Source organism: Watersipora subatra, chromosome 5, assembly GCF_963576615.1.
Source record: "Watersipora subatra chromosome 5, tzWatSuba1.1, whole genome shotgun sequence".
NCBI classification, from domain to species: domain Eukaryota; kingdom Metazoa; phylum Bryozoa; class Gymnolaemata; order Cheilostomatida; family Watersiporidae; genus Watersipora; species Watersipora subatra.
This window is the reverse complement of record NC_088712.1, coordinates 46,199,351-46,216,018: the sequence shown is the minus strand read 5'-3', so window position 1 is coordinate 46,216,018 and position 16,668 is coordinate 46,199,351. Positions and strand designations below refer to the sequence as shown.

The following is a 16,668-nucleotide window of genomic DNA, read 5'->3' as shown; positions in this document are numbered from 1 at the left end:
GCGAGATCAGTGTCGTATAGTCCCTATACGACACTGCGCGAGATGAACCACGGCGACCTTATATCCGGCAGCGCCTACTACGCGTTCATTTATAGTTACGTAAAAATTAAGTCTATTCTAGAACGAGGAACGTAAAATGTAAAAGTTTGGGGGACTTCTTAGATACTACTCAGCTCTCAAAACTTTGGTAGAACTTAGTAGTCGTCTCGCCGTTTTAGTGATTCTTTAAGATCTTAAGCTCAAAGACCTTTTGGTGACCTTCCAGGCACGCCGTTCAAAGACCATCATATGCTATCCCCGCTAGACACTTGTGCGGTAAAGGTTGCAACAAACAGAGACCTGGGAAATTATTCTTTCGTGCTCACTGTTGTATTTTTAGATGTTCAGATCTAATGATGAATCACGTTACTTTTTATTTGGTGACTAAAAATCAACAAATTAGGGAAGACTACTTGAGTGGATGCAGCGCACTGACAGGATGGCTCCTGACTCACATCCAGGCCTGCCAACCCAAGAATGGGGCAATGCTTGAGATTTGGTTTTGGGGCAATTGATGTATCAATAATAGTATATATAAAAATGTGGAAATTGGGGCAAACATCTCACGCATTTTCATTTTTTCTTTAGGGTGATCGCTCACATTTCTTTTGCTGGCGAGATCTTGTACTAACTCGGCTCTGTAGTATTATTGTTTTGGGTTTTCAGTGGCTAGAGGCAGACTAGAAAGTTGTAGCTTTACTCGCAGTTTATTGTACTTAACTGCACCCAGAATGACCCGATATAAAGGAAAAACGTAACGCAAGCATTTGTAAGGAAAGACAACACTTAATATGCAAGCCTAATTACTCTACAATTCCCCTTCAGGGATTTTAAACACAACAAATGCAACTTAAACTGTGTGTGGCAAAAGCAAGAAACCGAATAAAAATGATTTTCAGTAAGATTGGCCTCAATACAAAAGTACGTCATCCGGCATACACCTCAGTGATTATTATCTGAGGAATGTATCCGGTCTACTGTTAAGATTCGGAGACTGATTGTATTGTCCCTTTTTAGGTGTATCCACTGGTCTACACTGTAGCTTAGCCAGTGTGATCATGTGAGTATCCGAGGCTGCTGTGATTGGGATAAGAGCTGACCTGTTTTGGCGTACTGCGTGGTCTGCTTCATTGGTCATATTGTAGGAACGTGAAGCTACCTGTCGTAAGATTACTCCTGTGGCCTTCTGATCTCAGATAGACACTTGTTGACCTGGTTTCACCTCCGGAAGGTCTCTAGCATGATGATGTTTATTGTAGTGCTCAGCTGCATACTTGCGCTTGTCGTTCTCATGGCTGCATATCTCTTGTCTGCTGGCCAGAGCAGGCATAAGGTGATCCGGAAGAGTAGGCATACAATTCTTGAGATTTCAGCTGGGAGGAAAAATACTCATTCTTTAGAGGGGTTGATCAATAATCCAGCAGAGCTGTAGAGAGGTCCCCTGTTTTAACCATGAGGCATGTCATGATGCCAACTGCACGTTCTGCTTCTCTGTTAGCCCACAGATAGCGAGGTGATGAGGTAATGGATATAAATATTTTTTCTTGCATTCGGCTCAAACCCTTGATATGCAAACTGAAACCATTGTCTGATACTATATGGTCTGAGAACCCATGTATTGCAAAGACGTTGTCTATGATGGCTACTGTGTTAGATGAAATCTGGTTCGTAATGGTTTCATGAACCTCAATTTAATGACCGTAGCAGTCTACAATGAGAAGGTAAACCTTCCATCTAATTCAAACAGATCCTTCTCAAGTCTCTTGGACATTCAGGGAAGGAACTGGGTGCCAGTGTCTCTTTTGCAAAGGGGAGAACATGTTGGCAGGTGTTGCATTAATAAACTACTGCTTTCATGTCATCACTTATGCCTGGCCGCCATATGGTGTATCTCTACATCTCACTATGCCCTGATGGCCCTCGTGTGCAAGACTGAGAATCTCTAGCTGAGGACCGCCAAGTATCACAAATCTCTCATCATAGAGCAGCACTTCCTTATCTATGGTCAGATAGCCCTGAAGGTCAAAATAAGACGCAAGTGATGGATATTCACTTTTGTAGGCTAGCCAGCCACTCTGACAAAATCGTATTACTTTCCGCAGGATTGGTCATCATTCTGAGAATCGCGTATGTTATTCACAGATAGGTGCTTTGGTATGAACACCTTATTTAAGTATTCCACTTCATCAATGAACTATACCTCAAAACAGTAGGCAGTGAGTGCTCCATTGATTCTCAAAAGATAGTCTACTATAAGGTGTTTCGACCTTGGAACATAAAGAACTGTGGAAGAGTACTTCATCAGACGAAATCGAACAACTTCGGCCAGCATGTCAGCAAGATTCTTCGATTTGAGCAATGTAACTAGAGGCTTGTGGTTTAGTGCTACAGTGAACATTAACATTTATAAGTACTGATTGAATCTTTCACAACCCACCCTGCTGCCAGTGCTTCTTTCTTGATGACTGCATATCTCCCTTTACCTCCATTAAGGAAGGATCTTGAAGCAAAGATATAGTCTGACATGTAACATCAGTTTGCATCTGAAACAAGGCAACCCCTAATCTGCTGTTACACGTATTCATGGCGAATACCATCTGAAGTTTTGGATTGTATGAAGCCAGGACTTTGTCAGGAGCCAGCATCTCTTTCAGTCTTGTGAATGCATCCTGCTACGCAGTGCTCCAGAGCCACTCTCAAATCTTTCAGAGCGGCTGCCGAATTGGGGCCGTGACATTCGCGAGGTTAGGATGAACTTGATTAGCCGATTCAACATACCATTTTGGTGTCTGTTTAGTTCTGAGGTTCAGGTACTTCTAACAAGGCCTTGGTTTTCTCGGTGTCAGGGTATATGCCATCACTATCTATGGTATGTCCAAGAAACTTGACAGATGTTTGCCTCGAGTAGACACTTTTTTATTTAGAGTCATGCCTGAGTGAGCAATACGATCAATAATTCCTTTGAGACGGCCGCTGTAGATTTCCCCGGCAGAAGCATGGATCAGAATATCATCCATGTGAATTTTCACCCTTTTGCTGTCACTTAGTAGTACATTCTAATAGAGCTGCACAATGATCGCGTTAATTAAACGATTAACGCAATCAATACAAATATACGATTAACTGAGTTGAGCCAATTAATCTTCAATTAAAATGCAACCGAAGTGATGATCATGATGTGGCTCTTTTGTATTGTTTAATATATTATAAAGGATTTTGCTGGTCTCTACTCGAGCATGATCTAAATTGTAATAAATGTTGCATAAATTGTAAGAAAAGTGAGTATGGTTTTTTGTTTATTTTATTCCGAAAGAATTTCCATTAGTCGTGGAACTGCGACTACTCTGTTCTCCTAGCAAGAGCGCTTCCTATATATACATATATTTTTCCCGGACCGTATAATGGAACCGGGTAGGAAACCGTATAAGAATATATTATTAATAGAGTCGCTCACACGTTGGCTTAATTACGACCAAACTAACGAAGTATTAGCGATAAGACAATAATAAAGACAGACACAATATGTAAAATATGTATATATAAAAGTAATTGTATGCGAGTAAAACACATAATAAAGACAAACACAATATGCAATATATATATATAAGAGTAATTATATGTGAGTATATAAAACATCAGAAATAGGTTTGTGGCTCGGCGTCAGCCAAAATATAACATTAACATAGCAGGTTGCTACCATTTAATTTACTAACAAATAAATATTATGACAAGCAACACTTTCTAACCAAATAGATACAAGCACAATTATTTTGCACTCAACTATGAGAACACTAAGTGAGTCACTAACATAAAACTTTTTTATTCAATGAAAGAAGCGCCAAGCGTAAGCGAAGAGACCCTTTAACTCGCAACAAGCAATCTATGCTTTTGATTGATATATAGTTTGTATATGTACTTGTATCTACTGATAAATACGTGCACTTATGACTGTCCTGATAACTTGAACGCTCTAATAACTCGAACACTTTTGCTCGGTCCCTTGAAGTTTGAGTTATCCGTGTTTCACTGTATTATGTTTAAGGTTTTGCGTAAATTGTCAGATAAGTAGTTGTTTTTGCGCTATTAGATTTAATACTTTTTAAAAATAAAGAATATAATTGTGAATCTTGTCAAATTTAGCTTGTCAAATTCGTACCTTTATTAGTAAATAACATTACATGTAATTAGATGGAATTATTGTGACAGCTGCTATTTTGGGTATTTATAGTTTTCTATTCTCTGCAATAGTGTCGAAAAGTATTTGGGCTGTTTAACATTGTTTATAGTGAAATCTGATGCCTACTATATGTTGGTCGATGACAATAAATAGTATTGCTTCGAAAACTGTTGTTTCATTGAAGGTTCATGTTTGCTTGATTTGTTAAATAACAGTATATTTTTATGTAGTGCAAGTTAGGTTCACATATTGTTAGTTTGTGCCACTTAAAGATAAAGATTAAGCACAATGAAAATACTTTTCTCTGGAGCTTTTTCAGCTTTATAGTGGCATCGAGACTGCTACAAACTCTAGTTGCAGCAGTGTATGTCGAGTGTTACTTTTGACGACTTTGAAGCAAGAGGTAAAAAGGCAGCCTTTCTGAAGGAAAGCTCTGGTCAAACGAAATGGATCGAAATGCTTCACTCTTGTTTATGTCAATCATAGAATCTTGCAACATTGTTGAATGACTGGCATGAACATTTAATCGAAAGACTCAAACAATTTAATGCACTTAAATGCGCCAATGAATAAAAAGGTAATACAGTGAAACTGAAACAAACTTGCTTAAAAGCAATGAACGCGTTCCTTGAGGACAATTGTCTTAATGCATGCGGAACCTCATTCTTGCGTTTTTTAATCCGATTGATATTTATTTAATAGGATGGTTCTAAGGAACTAAAAGTTTTGAAACCAAATATTTTGGCAATCATAGGCACATGGCGTATGTGTGCGTGTGTGTGTGTGTGTGCGTGCGTGCGTGCGTGCGTGCGTGCGTGCGTGCGTGCGTGCGTGCGTGCGTGCGTGCGTGTGTGTGTGTGTGTTGTGCGGTGTGTGTTGTGCGGTGTGTGTGTGAACTTGGAATGAAATTTGCCAATGTAAAAACGCATATCGCTTACGCAGTCTAACAGACACACACAATGACTAAGTTGGTTTTTTTTAATTACGATTACCACAGAAAAAAACAGTTCGTCAAAAAAAACAAAGAGATTACAAACAATGATAAAGAATTACATACCTTACAATAAGGTATTACAAATAATGGTATCAAATATGGTATTACAAGCAATAATACTAAATAAGATATAATAAACATTAAACAATGATAGTAGGTAGAGTTGCCCCGATTCTAATATCAGTATCGGTGCCGATATGGGTGTTAAGTATCTGAATCGGTATCGACCGATCTTTTCTTTAAAAAATCGGTAACATCAGACTTTTTACAGATCAAATATTTAGCAGAAAACTGTATTTTTGCCTGCTACAATAATAAAAAATCCTCAGCTGCAAATTCCTTACTTTTACCCAATGAATTCCGGGCCTGTCACACAATCTAGTTCATGTCTATAGCCTAATAAACATCCACACAACTGAGGAATTTTTTGGCTTTATTCAGGACGTAATCACAAAGTATGGTCTTTCCCAATTACACCTGTATGATTTATTGCAGCCAATCACGAACAAGAGAGCAATGATGAGAAACAAGAATGCGGTGTAATGTTTCTATTTACTAGCATTACGAAAGTAATTTGAGCAGTCGATGCATAAAGTTATCTATCTCTCTCTTGATCCTGACGATATGATGTATCGTTTGTATCGCATAAAATAACCTCAGTGGCTTATCGGTATTTAGCCTGTCCTCCATCATCTGTGGCAAGCGAGTCCCTCTTCAGGATGACTGGCTACATCGATGGTGATAGAAGATAAAAACATGTTACTGAGATAATTGAATCACTAACGGTAATTAAACATTAAACAAACATTTATTTGCTCTAAACATGCACAGGCGCAGCATTTCGTTCAGCAGTAGAAGAGAAACTTAATTATCACAGATAAAGCTGTACCACTAACAGTGATTACAATTATTAATAACAGATTTCAAGAAACATGGACTGATTTGTTACTAGATGCACGGTATGGCCGTATGTGAATGTATATACATGTATATTTTTTTTCCATAAATACAAACAAATAATACATCAATATTTATATTTTTTTTGCATTATATTTATATTTGCATAATAAAGTTAACAATTATCTATGCAACACAAAAGATCTGAATCGGATTATTCTTCAATAAGAATCGGTATATCGAATCGGTATCTGAATCGGCTGGTGAAATTAGAATCGGGGCATCTCTAATAGTAGGTTTAATTAAATACATACAGAAAATACAAAATACATGCAACATAATTTTATGCACTTTGAAAAGACCAAACTGCAAAAAAGTAATAAGATTGCAATGTCTCGCATTAAGGCTACATTACGTCTAAGAAAGATACATGTATATATAATATATATAATATTATATCATTCTTTTTAAGTATACGTACGTAGTTGCATCATGTTACTCAATTGGTACTGATTATTGATTATACTGAGGAACTGATTACCTGAGCAGATTAGGATACAGATACATTTATCCAGCGCTAAGCAATTCATACGTTTCATAGCGGATATACGTTTTACTCAATAATTAATATGGTATGCCATTGGATAAATATATACATTAAATTACATACCAAATTGTTAGTTCAGTAGTTTTGTGGGAAGATTGATTCTATCATCATAACTTCTAAAAACATTTGCAATTAACAGATGCTAAAGGCCCACCATGGCTGTATATCGAGTGTTATTTATTAACATCATTAGTTTGTAGGTCACTTCATGTTCTTTGACAAATATGAAAGTATTTCAATTTGTGTTAATAAAGGATAAAATTTGTATGTTTTTAAAGCTTTCACAAATGGTCATTTTTTTAATGTTCACTCATTGCTTGTTAACCCTTAACTTTGTCAATAATTACTTTAGTTTTTGAATTATAGGGTGAAAAAAATTAGGAGAAATATGTTAGGCATGATATAATACAGTAATAAGCATTCTATGGTGTTAATAGCTTAGCTTGGTCAGCATATTCATCGGTAACTACAGTGTAGATTGAGTAATACAGTATAGACCAAAGTTGTACCATGCCATCAAATATTTTCGATAATCATAGCTTCAACAACAATTTAGGTATCAGCAAACCATGCACAGCAAAGTCGTGTCATTTTCTTTTTTTAGACTAACGTGAAGACTCTACACATGATGTCTTCAAAACATTTTTGGACCACAAGATTATTTTTTCAATTTTGGAATGACGTTCATTTTGTATATATTAAAAGGCTTAGAACAACCGATGAGTTTGTGATGGCTTAACTACACAATTTGGTTATATTCAAAAAAAATCCTTACCACTCCCTTTCAATATTATCAACTGGTTAGGAGTTGTATTTTATGTCATCTGTTTAGTCGCCGAGTCATGTCTGGAAAGAAGGTCTATTTTTGTGGGAGTATCCGTGCTGGAAGAGGGGATGCTGACCTTTATCATAAAATTATACAAAAGCTGACTTCGTGTGGCGTGGAGGTGCTTACAGAGTTTGTTGGCTGGGATTGTTCTAAGATGAAAAGTTAGTTGTTTTTCGCAGCAATTCACTAAGCATGCCAAGATTCCTCCATAAATCTATTGAAAATTATATGAGCAGTTTGGAAATTGATCACTGTATTAGTGCATTGAGCAGTGTATTGGTGTATTGAGCAGTGCATTGGTGTTTGAGCGGTGTATTGCTTGATTTAGCAGTATATGGATGCATTGAACAGTGTATTGGTGCATTGATCACTGTATTAGTGCATTGAACATTATATTGGTGCATTGAACAGTGTATTGGTGTATTGAGCGGTGTATTGCTTGATTTAGCAGTATATGAATGCATTGAACAGTGTATTGGTGCATTGATCACTGTAATAGTGCATTGAACAGTGTAATTTTGCGTATTGAACAGTGTATTGCTTGATTGAGCAGTATATTGATGCATTGAACAGTGTATTGGTGCATTTAATAGTTAATTGACACGCAGATGAGTGTGAGGCCGTGATGAACTTACTGAACACTAAAAAAATCCTAGTAGGTTTTTCTCTCTCAGTTGTGGTGAATCTGAACAGTGTCATCAAGCTTCTTTCGAATTCGTTGAAGTATTTTTAAGAGAATAGAATTATTCCTTTTTGATTGACACACCTTATTCAACTCATGAATCTAATTGGTTTGTAGACCAGAATGAAGAGCGCGGTCTTAGAGATGACAGAGATATACATAACCAAGATGTACAGTTCTTGTCTCAAGCTGATGGTAAATTAGGAGTGTTTATTTAGCCAGATATGCTATGGTTCAAAGGTCATTCTGTTTACATTGCCATAAATTCAACAACACCAAAATAATTGTGATAAAAGTTTAAAACATCTGCTTAGAGCCTTAGTATAGAAGCATGTGAATAGGTCATATGTTAGTTAAAATAGGTCATCTGTTAGTTGAAATAGGTCATCTGTTAGTTGAAATATGTCGTCTGTTAGTTGAGCTGACATGACCTTATTTTTACTCACTTGTTTCCTTTGGCCAAGTCCGTAATGTCTTCCAGACTCGTTAAACTATTAACACTAGTAACTGTCAGACTGTCTGGTGTAATAATTATATCTAAAAGTATTCTGGAATGCCAGTGAGTAGTTGGTGCAGTTCCTAGTATATTCCTCTACTATTCTGAAAGTTGCGAGTTTGAATCCCATGCAATGCTGTCTTTTTCCCAACCTTCAACAGTAGCTTGAGACGGACGAACACCGTTCTTATTATAGTAACAAAAATTCATGTACATGGAACTATACCATATGTCTGTCTTTAAGAACTATATTTGCTTGATAGTCGTTGATCTTTAGAGAACTATAGAGTTCATCTTAAAAGGTTCATTTATAGCGAGGATTTACCGTCAAAGTTCCTTTCAATGGTCAATGTCTGCACTGAGAGTTCAGTAGTTTACATGTCAATTTTCAAGGAATTCCGCGTTGCCGTTTAGAAGTCAATTCGACGTAAAGATCATGAAGATCATGCTGGCACTTACACTCTTGCATTCGCACATTCACAAACTTATCATTTTGTAGATTTGGATATGTTACAGTCAATGTATGAAATCAGTCAATTAGTAAAAACAACTGAAATTATCAGTCACTTTACAAATTGCCTGATTCATTCCGTCATTTTACCAAATGACTGAAATATTCAGGTCATTTATTTGATAGATTGCTTTAAACATTGATATAAAGTAAGACGAGTCATTTACGTCAAGTAGAGCATCAACTATCAAATATATGTATATGCACTTTTGTATTGTTTAACTTGCTATTAATAAGCACAACATATGATGTGTAATATTTGGTTGGGGACATGAAGATTATCTACTCTATTTTTTCTGATTATTCCTGCATTTTTGTCACATCGTAATTATGGTTCTTGTATCTTTTGTATAATCTACTATAGTAAACCTTTTTCTTGCAAAAACTTAAATTATTAATCGTTTTATACATGTATTAGATAAGTACCTAGCGTTGCACAGGTAATAAAACAAGTTTGCATGGAAAATTTATTTTCATTTGGCCAAGTTTTTTTACCCAATAAATTTTGGTAACTTGAGCTAGTCTAAATCTTTACTATAATAGGAGCTGTTATTATAACTTTGCCAGCGTTAGTAAAAAAGGTTGTGTCATGATCTCTCATGCAATCATGATCTTCAAGCGTGCTATTTAACCAATCAGTATTAAAGATGGGCAGGTGTAATAAGTATGTGCACAGTTATTCCTTGGTGTGGCCAGTTGAACGCGCAGTGTATTGGATCGTACGCTTATCTGGAGAACTGGAGGTGCTGAGTTCAAACCCAGTACAAAGCGGATTTTCTGTTTTTAAAACCTTACCGTTATAACTGGACATACAGATGACAAACACTGAGATTTGTATATATGTAAAGGTTTACAAGGGGATAAGCTTTAATTTTCTCTTTACAGCTAATATATTATTATATAAGTTTTTATTATGTTTTGGCTGATATTTCTTTAAATTAAAAAATTATGTTTAATCAAATGTGTATTGCAAATTACTTTTAGCTTACAATATTCCTTGTAAATGGTAATATTATATTAAAATTAATTGCATGAAAGAATTCAGAATTGTCTGTTTTATTAGTTTTAGCTCTCAGAAAGCAACTTCTCATGCAATAGTGAAACAGTTTTTTTATTTATCTTTGTATGTCACGGGGTATTTGAATATTTGATCATACTCATAGGTTTGTTGAGCTATCATGGGTTGAAATGTAGGTATTTTGCATCATCAGCGTCTTTCTTCATGTCTGGGTGGCTTTATTTTTTTAAAAACGACTCCATGTATTATTGAAGAGCAGATGTTATAACGCTACAAAAAGGCTACATAAAGTTCATCTCAATTATCAAGCAAGCCAACGCACCAAACCTAGTTTGCTCAGCAAATTAAATTTTAATATTGGATTCAGTTAAGCAAAAATTATCGTTAACATTAACCTCTGTGACTAGAACCTTTCAATTTAGCTAGTTTATGACATTTTTTGAACAAATACAAATGTGGAAATTTACAGAAACAACCAGAAACAGAAACCAGTTATCAACATTAAAGGCACTAATGTTAAACCGGTTTTTCATAATATATTTTAGTAAGCATTGGTACCCTGGCAGTATGGAGGATCATGAGAGATGAACAGGTGTAATAACTATATCGCAATTCTTCTTGACTGCTAATGAACAATCGATCAGCCCAGTTGTTGGCATGTTGGTCTACCATGCCAAAAGTTGTCAATTGAAATCTTGTATGATTTAATCTTTTTCCTAACTGACCGCGGCTTCGGATATACGAATGATCAGGCACGGATCTTATTATAGTAAAGACTAGTCAATGCACGGGTAATAAAATAATTACTCAATGAATTTGAGTAACTTAAGCTAGTAAATCTAGTAACTGACTATATGAGGCGTGTCCTACATTTTAAGCTAACTTGTAACATAACGTTGCGCATAATCTATAACTCAATCATGAACTTGAAGAATGCTAGTATTTTCATGAATAATGCATAAGTAGGTGTTCTATTATGGCTTAGTATGGCAAGGACACCATTAATTAATCTGTTAATCAAAAAGAGCATTGCAAGGACATCGTACTGGATTAACACGTCAGTCTGCAAACCTCGAGGTTCCAAGTTCAAATCCGTTGTGAAGTTGATTTTTGCTCCTAAAACTTTATCGCCACGACTGGACAGACGAATGGCGACAGACACTGAGATTTGTGTACAATGTATATAGATGAGCCAACATGGACTCGCTTAACTATGTGTTTGTAATTAATAATTTAATAAAACAAAATATGCTTTATTATAATATAATTAAACTAGTAAGTATTAGTCAACATAAATTTGCTTATTTCCTTTGTCGTTAACATTTTGTCTCTGTCATACACCAAGTTGTATCCAAATAGGTATCCGCAATTGTAAGCTTGCAAGCCTTGGATCTCATTATTGTAGCTGTGGTTGCCGAGGTGACCCAACCTTCACTCGGTGTAGGATATGAGTTGGGTAGAGCTGTGGCGATGAATAAGAAGATTCTCTGTCTATATAGACCTCAACCTGACAAGCGTAAGTAGCTCAGAATTGGAGTAAGTGCTTATGAAGCTATTACAGGGCATACATCTACATTTATGTAGGTTCATGAAAATAGATAGACTGCTAACAACTTACATTAGTGTATAGAGACGTAGTGTATTGTATTTATTCGCAATGTTTAATACTCCAGTGTAAGTTGCTCAGGATTGTAGGGCGAGCACTGAAAGTTATCATAAGGCATTTATAGTTACTAGTTATCTGGCAGTCCGGTGTGCTATGAGAGATCCAACAATAATAATGTAATAATCATACATACAAATTATTCGGAGAGGTCAGTGAGCAGTTGACTGGTGCAGTTTTAGAGTGCCTGTTTACCATGCTGAAAGTGGTGGTGGTTCCCACTATCAGAGGTGGCTTTGGATGAATGGACATGGATATTATTAAAGATTGATTATTAAAATGAGGCGCAAATTTTGCACAGCATTCTAAAATTTCAGCCAAATGACATTGAGATGCGAAAACACGAAACAAAATTTTTTATTAGTCAGGATGTTCTGTGTAATTTTTAAATATATCAGTTGATAGACTTCCTTTGCCTAAAATGATGGCGAATAAACCATCATCTTCATACAAGTGGGAAGAGTTAACTGGGCACCCTTCCAGAACCAAAAACACCATCTGTAAAAGCACTGTGTTATACCAGTGATATATTGTGGCCGTGTCTAGAGGGTGAAGATAGACAAACCTATCTATCGGTTAGCCACTGCAACATGATGGAAATGCTAGCGTGTTTTGGCCCGCTGGAAACCATATCCTTGTGGAGGTGAATCTGGTCCAGTGAAAGTCAGAAATCACTTCAATTTGTGTGCGCCACCCACGGAATAAATGTAAAATGTAACCCTAAAATGATTTTTGTAGTTATTGTTTTTACAAGTTTATAAGTACTGTTTCTACAAGACATGTTCAGAGCCATACCAACTAGCTAAGCAAAAAAGCAGAAAAGTCTTCGAAGGCTTGACCTACAAAGTTACTTCTACTGAATCGTGTCAAGGACATAAAGCGATTCTGGCTGTAACTATCAGGCATTGCCTTTTGACATCCTTCACCTTGATTTTATCATAATACTAGGGGTAAGCGTGGCAATGCCCAATATTTCTTCAATTTTCAATCAGATAGACCGCGGTTGGATGTTTAAGAAAAATCACGGGGCACATGTGTGTGAAGTTTGGATGAATTTGGCCAAAAAATGTGGAAATGCATATCACTTACACAGACTAACAGACAGACACATTCGATGACAAAGTAGGATTTATTAATCTATATACCCTACAGGATGAAATTATTCGCGGAGTTAAACTTCGCGAGAATTGTCTTTTCATGCATATTCGCGGACTAAAGTTCTAGCGGATGAGCAAATTCGCGAATAAAATAATCTGTGAAATCAGCTAGCAATAGAGTAAAACCTTCACGTGCGTACACCACATGTTTAGGTTTCTGTTTAGTTAGGAAATTTATGTCGATCATGCTAAGCTATAGATTTTTAACTGAATCCAGAGGTTTTCATGAATATTCATCGATTAGGAGGCTTTTGGTGAACCAACAACTTGTGGTGAGTTATGAGTTTTTTCAACGTAAAGAACTGCAGGAGAGATTTTTGCGATGGTGACGCCGTGTCGCATTCCGAATAACTTGTGACAACCTTGAATAATTTTGTAAAGAGGTGTGATGCATTGGCCACGGGCTTATCTCAAAGCCCCGGCGATGATTTTAAAAGAGATTGAAACTTAGCTACATTTACTAACTCTGCCTAACGGCTAGTTTTAATTTGAGGCAGTAGTTATTTTCCCTTGTGTTAAAATACAACCAATTATTCGCGGATTTTAATAATTCGCGGAATTGACAGCACGCGAGTTGTTAAATTCATCGAATAATTTCATCCTGTATATAAATCTCAAAGTTTGTCATCGTCTGTCATTCCCTGTCTGTCCAGCTGTTGCTGTTAAAATTTAGGAATGAAAAGATCGCTTCGTACTGGATTTGAACTCACAAAGATTGCAACCGCTAGTATAGTTTATAGTGTTGGCATCTTTGCTACAGCCGATTCATTTCTTTGATCGCGATTACAAGTGAATATGGCTTGCGGTCATCGACATACCCGCCGTATATACAGCAGCACTCCTATGTACTGCTCCTAAGCACTGCTATATATAGGAGCAGCAGTACTCCTTTTCTTTGGTCACGTGAAGCACCCCTTGGAGGTTGACTTGCAACAAAATTCACATAACAGTTATTTGGTATCAAAAGATTCACCATGTCTTACTCTGCTGTGTTGTAGGTACAAAATATGTGGAAATGTGATTACAAGCTCTTAAAAGCTCAAAAACAAACAGTTAATCGCGGCCACACGAGACCGCCGTAGTTTGGATTCTTTTTCCAAAACGGCTCAAATGGGACTTAGTTGTACAAGATGGTTTCTGTTTACACTTTCATGCAACCCTCATTCGTCGAAATATTTTCACAAATATACTTCACGCATTCAATAAAACCATGTCTATTGTTCTTACGCGTCTGTTTTATCGTCATTGTAATGCTGTCACTTTCAGCACTGATATCTTATAACTTACCGTAAAAATTTGTTTAATTTTTTAACCTTAGCTCGAAGGAGAGAATAAAGAGAATCCAAGCTACAGCGTTTTTGTGATGGCTGCCATTAACTGTTCGTTTTTGAGCTTTTAAGAGCTTGTAATCACATGTCCACATATTTTGCACCTACAACGCAGCAGAGTAAGACATGGTGAATCTTTTGATACCAAATAACTGTAATGTGATTTTTTTTGCAAGTCAACCTTTAAGTATCAGACTTAAAGGGGGAACACCAGATCCCATATACAGTAACTCTGAGGCTACATAAGGGCTCCTAAGCTCCCTGAATTTAACAGTTCTGCTCAGTAACTGTCTAAATAACTAAGAGGACACTGAATTTTGTGATCAGAGATCTTTTTCCAAACTGTTTGGTATTTTCTAAAATGCTCGATATTTGCTAAGAATATTTATTGAACTCATTCATGAGTCATCAATAGAGTAATTCATTCCTCATTTTATTATGTACGGTTAAAAGTGACAAGGGGAGGACAACTCCAATATGCACTATATGTTGTATGCTGACTCCAACATGGTCATACTACTAAGCGTTTTATTGTTTTAGGTCTGTCGGCTATGATTAGAGGAGCGGAGGATGGAGACAGGTTTGTGGTACGCGACTACAAAATAGAGGAAATAGATGACATCATCAGTCGGTTTGTGTCCTCCCTCACCTAGTCTGCTAACACATGACTGTATATTTACTGTATTATTTTTGTAGTTGTTGCTGTTTGCTTTTGCTGAGTTCAGCCAGCTAGTGCCAATTTTTTTAGCTTTTGCTGTAAAGTTTATTTGTTTACTCGTTTGTTGCTGTTTAATGGTTTATGTAATGTTTTAAACTTTTAATAGTTTATTGTACGTTAGTTTGACAGTAGCAAACGTCGTATAGCAATATAATATTATAATGATTCGCACTTAAAATAATGTGATAGAAGGTTAGTCCATTATAATATAATAAATCTATTTTGAAAGAATTAATGGTAATTAAAAAAATTGTGTGAAAACTTTTCCTACATGTTCTACACTATTTATAATTAAATCTGTAGTCATGGGTTGTGCACAGAGTCATAAGCTCAGTGGTTATACATCCAGGTATCTACAGTGTATATATATAGCTACATAGATTTATATAGGGTATATAATATATATGCCTCTATATATATATATAGACTAGGTGAATGTCCGGTGTTGCACGGGTATTAAAAACAGTGGCAGGTAATGTAGTTGCTTGCCATTAGCCTGGCACATTGATACTGGGTAATTTGAGTAAGCTAGTATCCGTAATGCTAAACTTACTAATAAGAGCTGCGAGAGCAAGCTTTAGTGATGTTGTTTAACGCAGAGTACTATGTGTATTTTAACCAAGATATTGACTCATATCGCCTAATAAATCCTTTGCATCTCACATAGCTTAATTTGTTGGGTTATCACCTGGTGAACGAGAGGTTTCGAGATGGAATCCAGCACAAAGCTGTTCTTTTATTCCTAGATTTTAATAGCTATAGCTGGACATGCCGAACGGCAGACTTTGAGATTTATATACATATATAGCAGGGCTGGGCAAAGTGCGGCTCTTTGCAAACTTTGTTGTGGCTCTTTCGACTCTGTGAAAGTTCAAATTCTTTTGACGTATATAAAAATATCCTTATAATATGTTCTACAAAACTTCATGCATTGTGATATATTAGGCTTATTTAAAGATGCACTATTACTACATTATATAAAGCGTACACATGCATAATGATTCATAATTCATGACATCATACACCTGGAGCCTTTCTGATGTAATAATGTCTGTTGCAGAACTAATAATGACAAAGTTAGAATGCTTCAAAAATGTTCATCAGGAAGTCATTTCATAATGCTGGCTTATATAACAGCTGTGTCTTAGTTCTCATTTGCAATTAAGCCAATTAATGCAAGGGGGTAGCAATGGCATCTTCAGCTAAACAAACCATTTCCAGAGATACAATGGGGGTCTAACAAAGTAAACGGAGTAGAAACGAACCTACAAGAGAATTCCAAGATGAGTGGACCCCAGAATATGCATTCATTTTTAGGCATGGCAAACTGCAATGTCTATTGTGCCAGAAAACGATCTCCGCTAACAAGAAGAGGAACATCAAATGACATCATGAGACGAAACACAGAGAGTTTACTAATACATTTCTATTGGGATTTGTAGCTAGACATCAAAAGCTAAATAAACTTCAAAATCACTAATTTCTTCAGAAAATATGCTCGCTTCTTTTACAACTACTGATAAACATCTTGCAGAAGCTTCTCTACAAGTGT

The 16,668-nt window shown here is 36.3% G+C and overlaps 1 protein-coding gene across 1 annotated transcript; it reads left to right on the top strand.

The window, feature by feature from the left end:
• The first annotated feature begins 74 nt into the window (after positions 1–74).
• Positions 75–15,338, top strand: LOC137396552 (5-hydroxymethyl-dUMP N-hydrolase-like). Its single transcript, XM_068082864.1, has 5 exons — positions 75–187; positions 7,547–7,704; positions 8,343–8,420; positions 11,656–11,766; positions 14,939–15,338. Exons 2-5 carry the CDS (start codon positions 7,557–7,559, stop codon positions 15,049–15,051), a joined length of 450 nt encoding a protein of 149 aa, XP_067938965.1. The 5' UTR covers positions 75–187; positions 7,547–7,556; the 3' UTR covers positions 15,052–15,338.
• The last annotated feature ends 1,330 nt before the right edge of the window (positions 15,339–16,668 follow it).

Bases quoted from the DNA above. Each gene is read 5' to 3' on its own strand.
- LOC137396552 (XM_068082864.1), top strand. From the start codon at position 7,557: ATGTCTGGAAAGAAGGTCTATTTTTGTGGGAGTATCCGTGCTGGAAGA. The intron at 7,705-8,342 runs GTTAGTTGTTTT...ATTGGTTTGTAG, and splicing joins GGATTGTTCTAAGATGAAAA to ACCAGAATGAAGAGCGCGGT. The intron at 8,421-11,655 runs GTAAATTAGGAG...TCATTATTGTAG, and splicing joins GTTCTTGTCTCAAGCTGATG to CTGTGGTTGCCGAGGTGACC.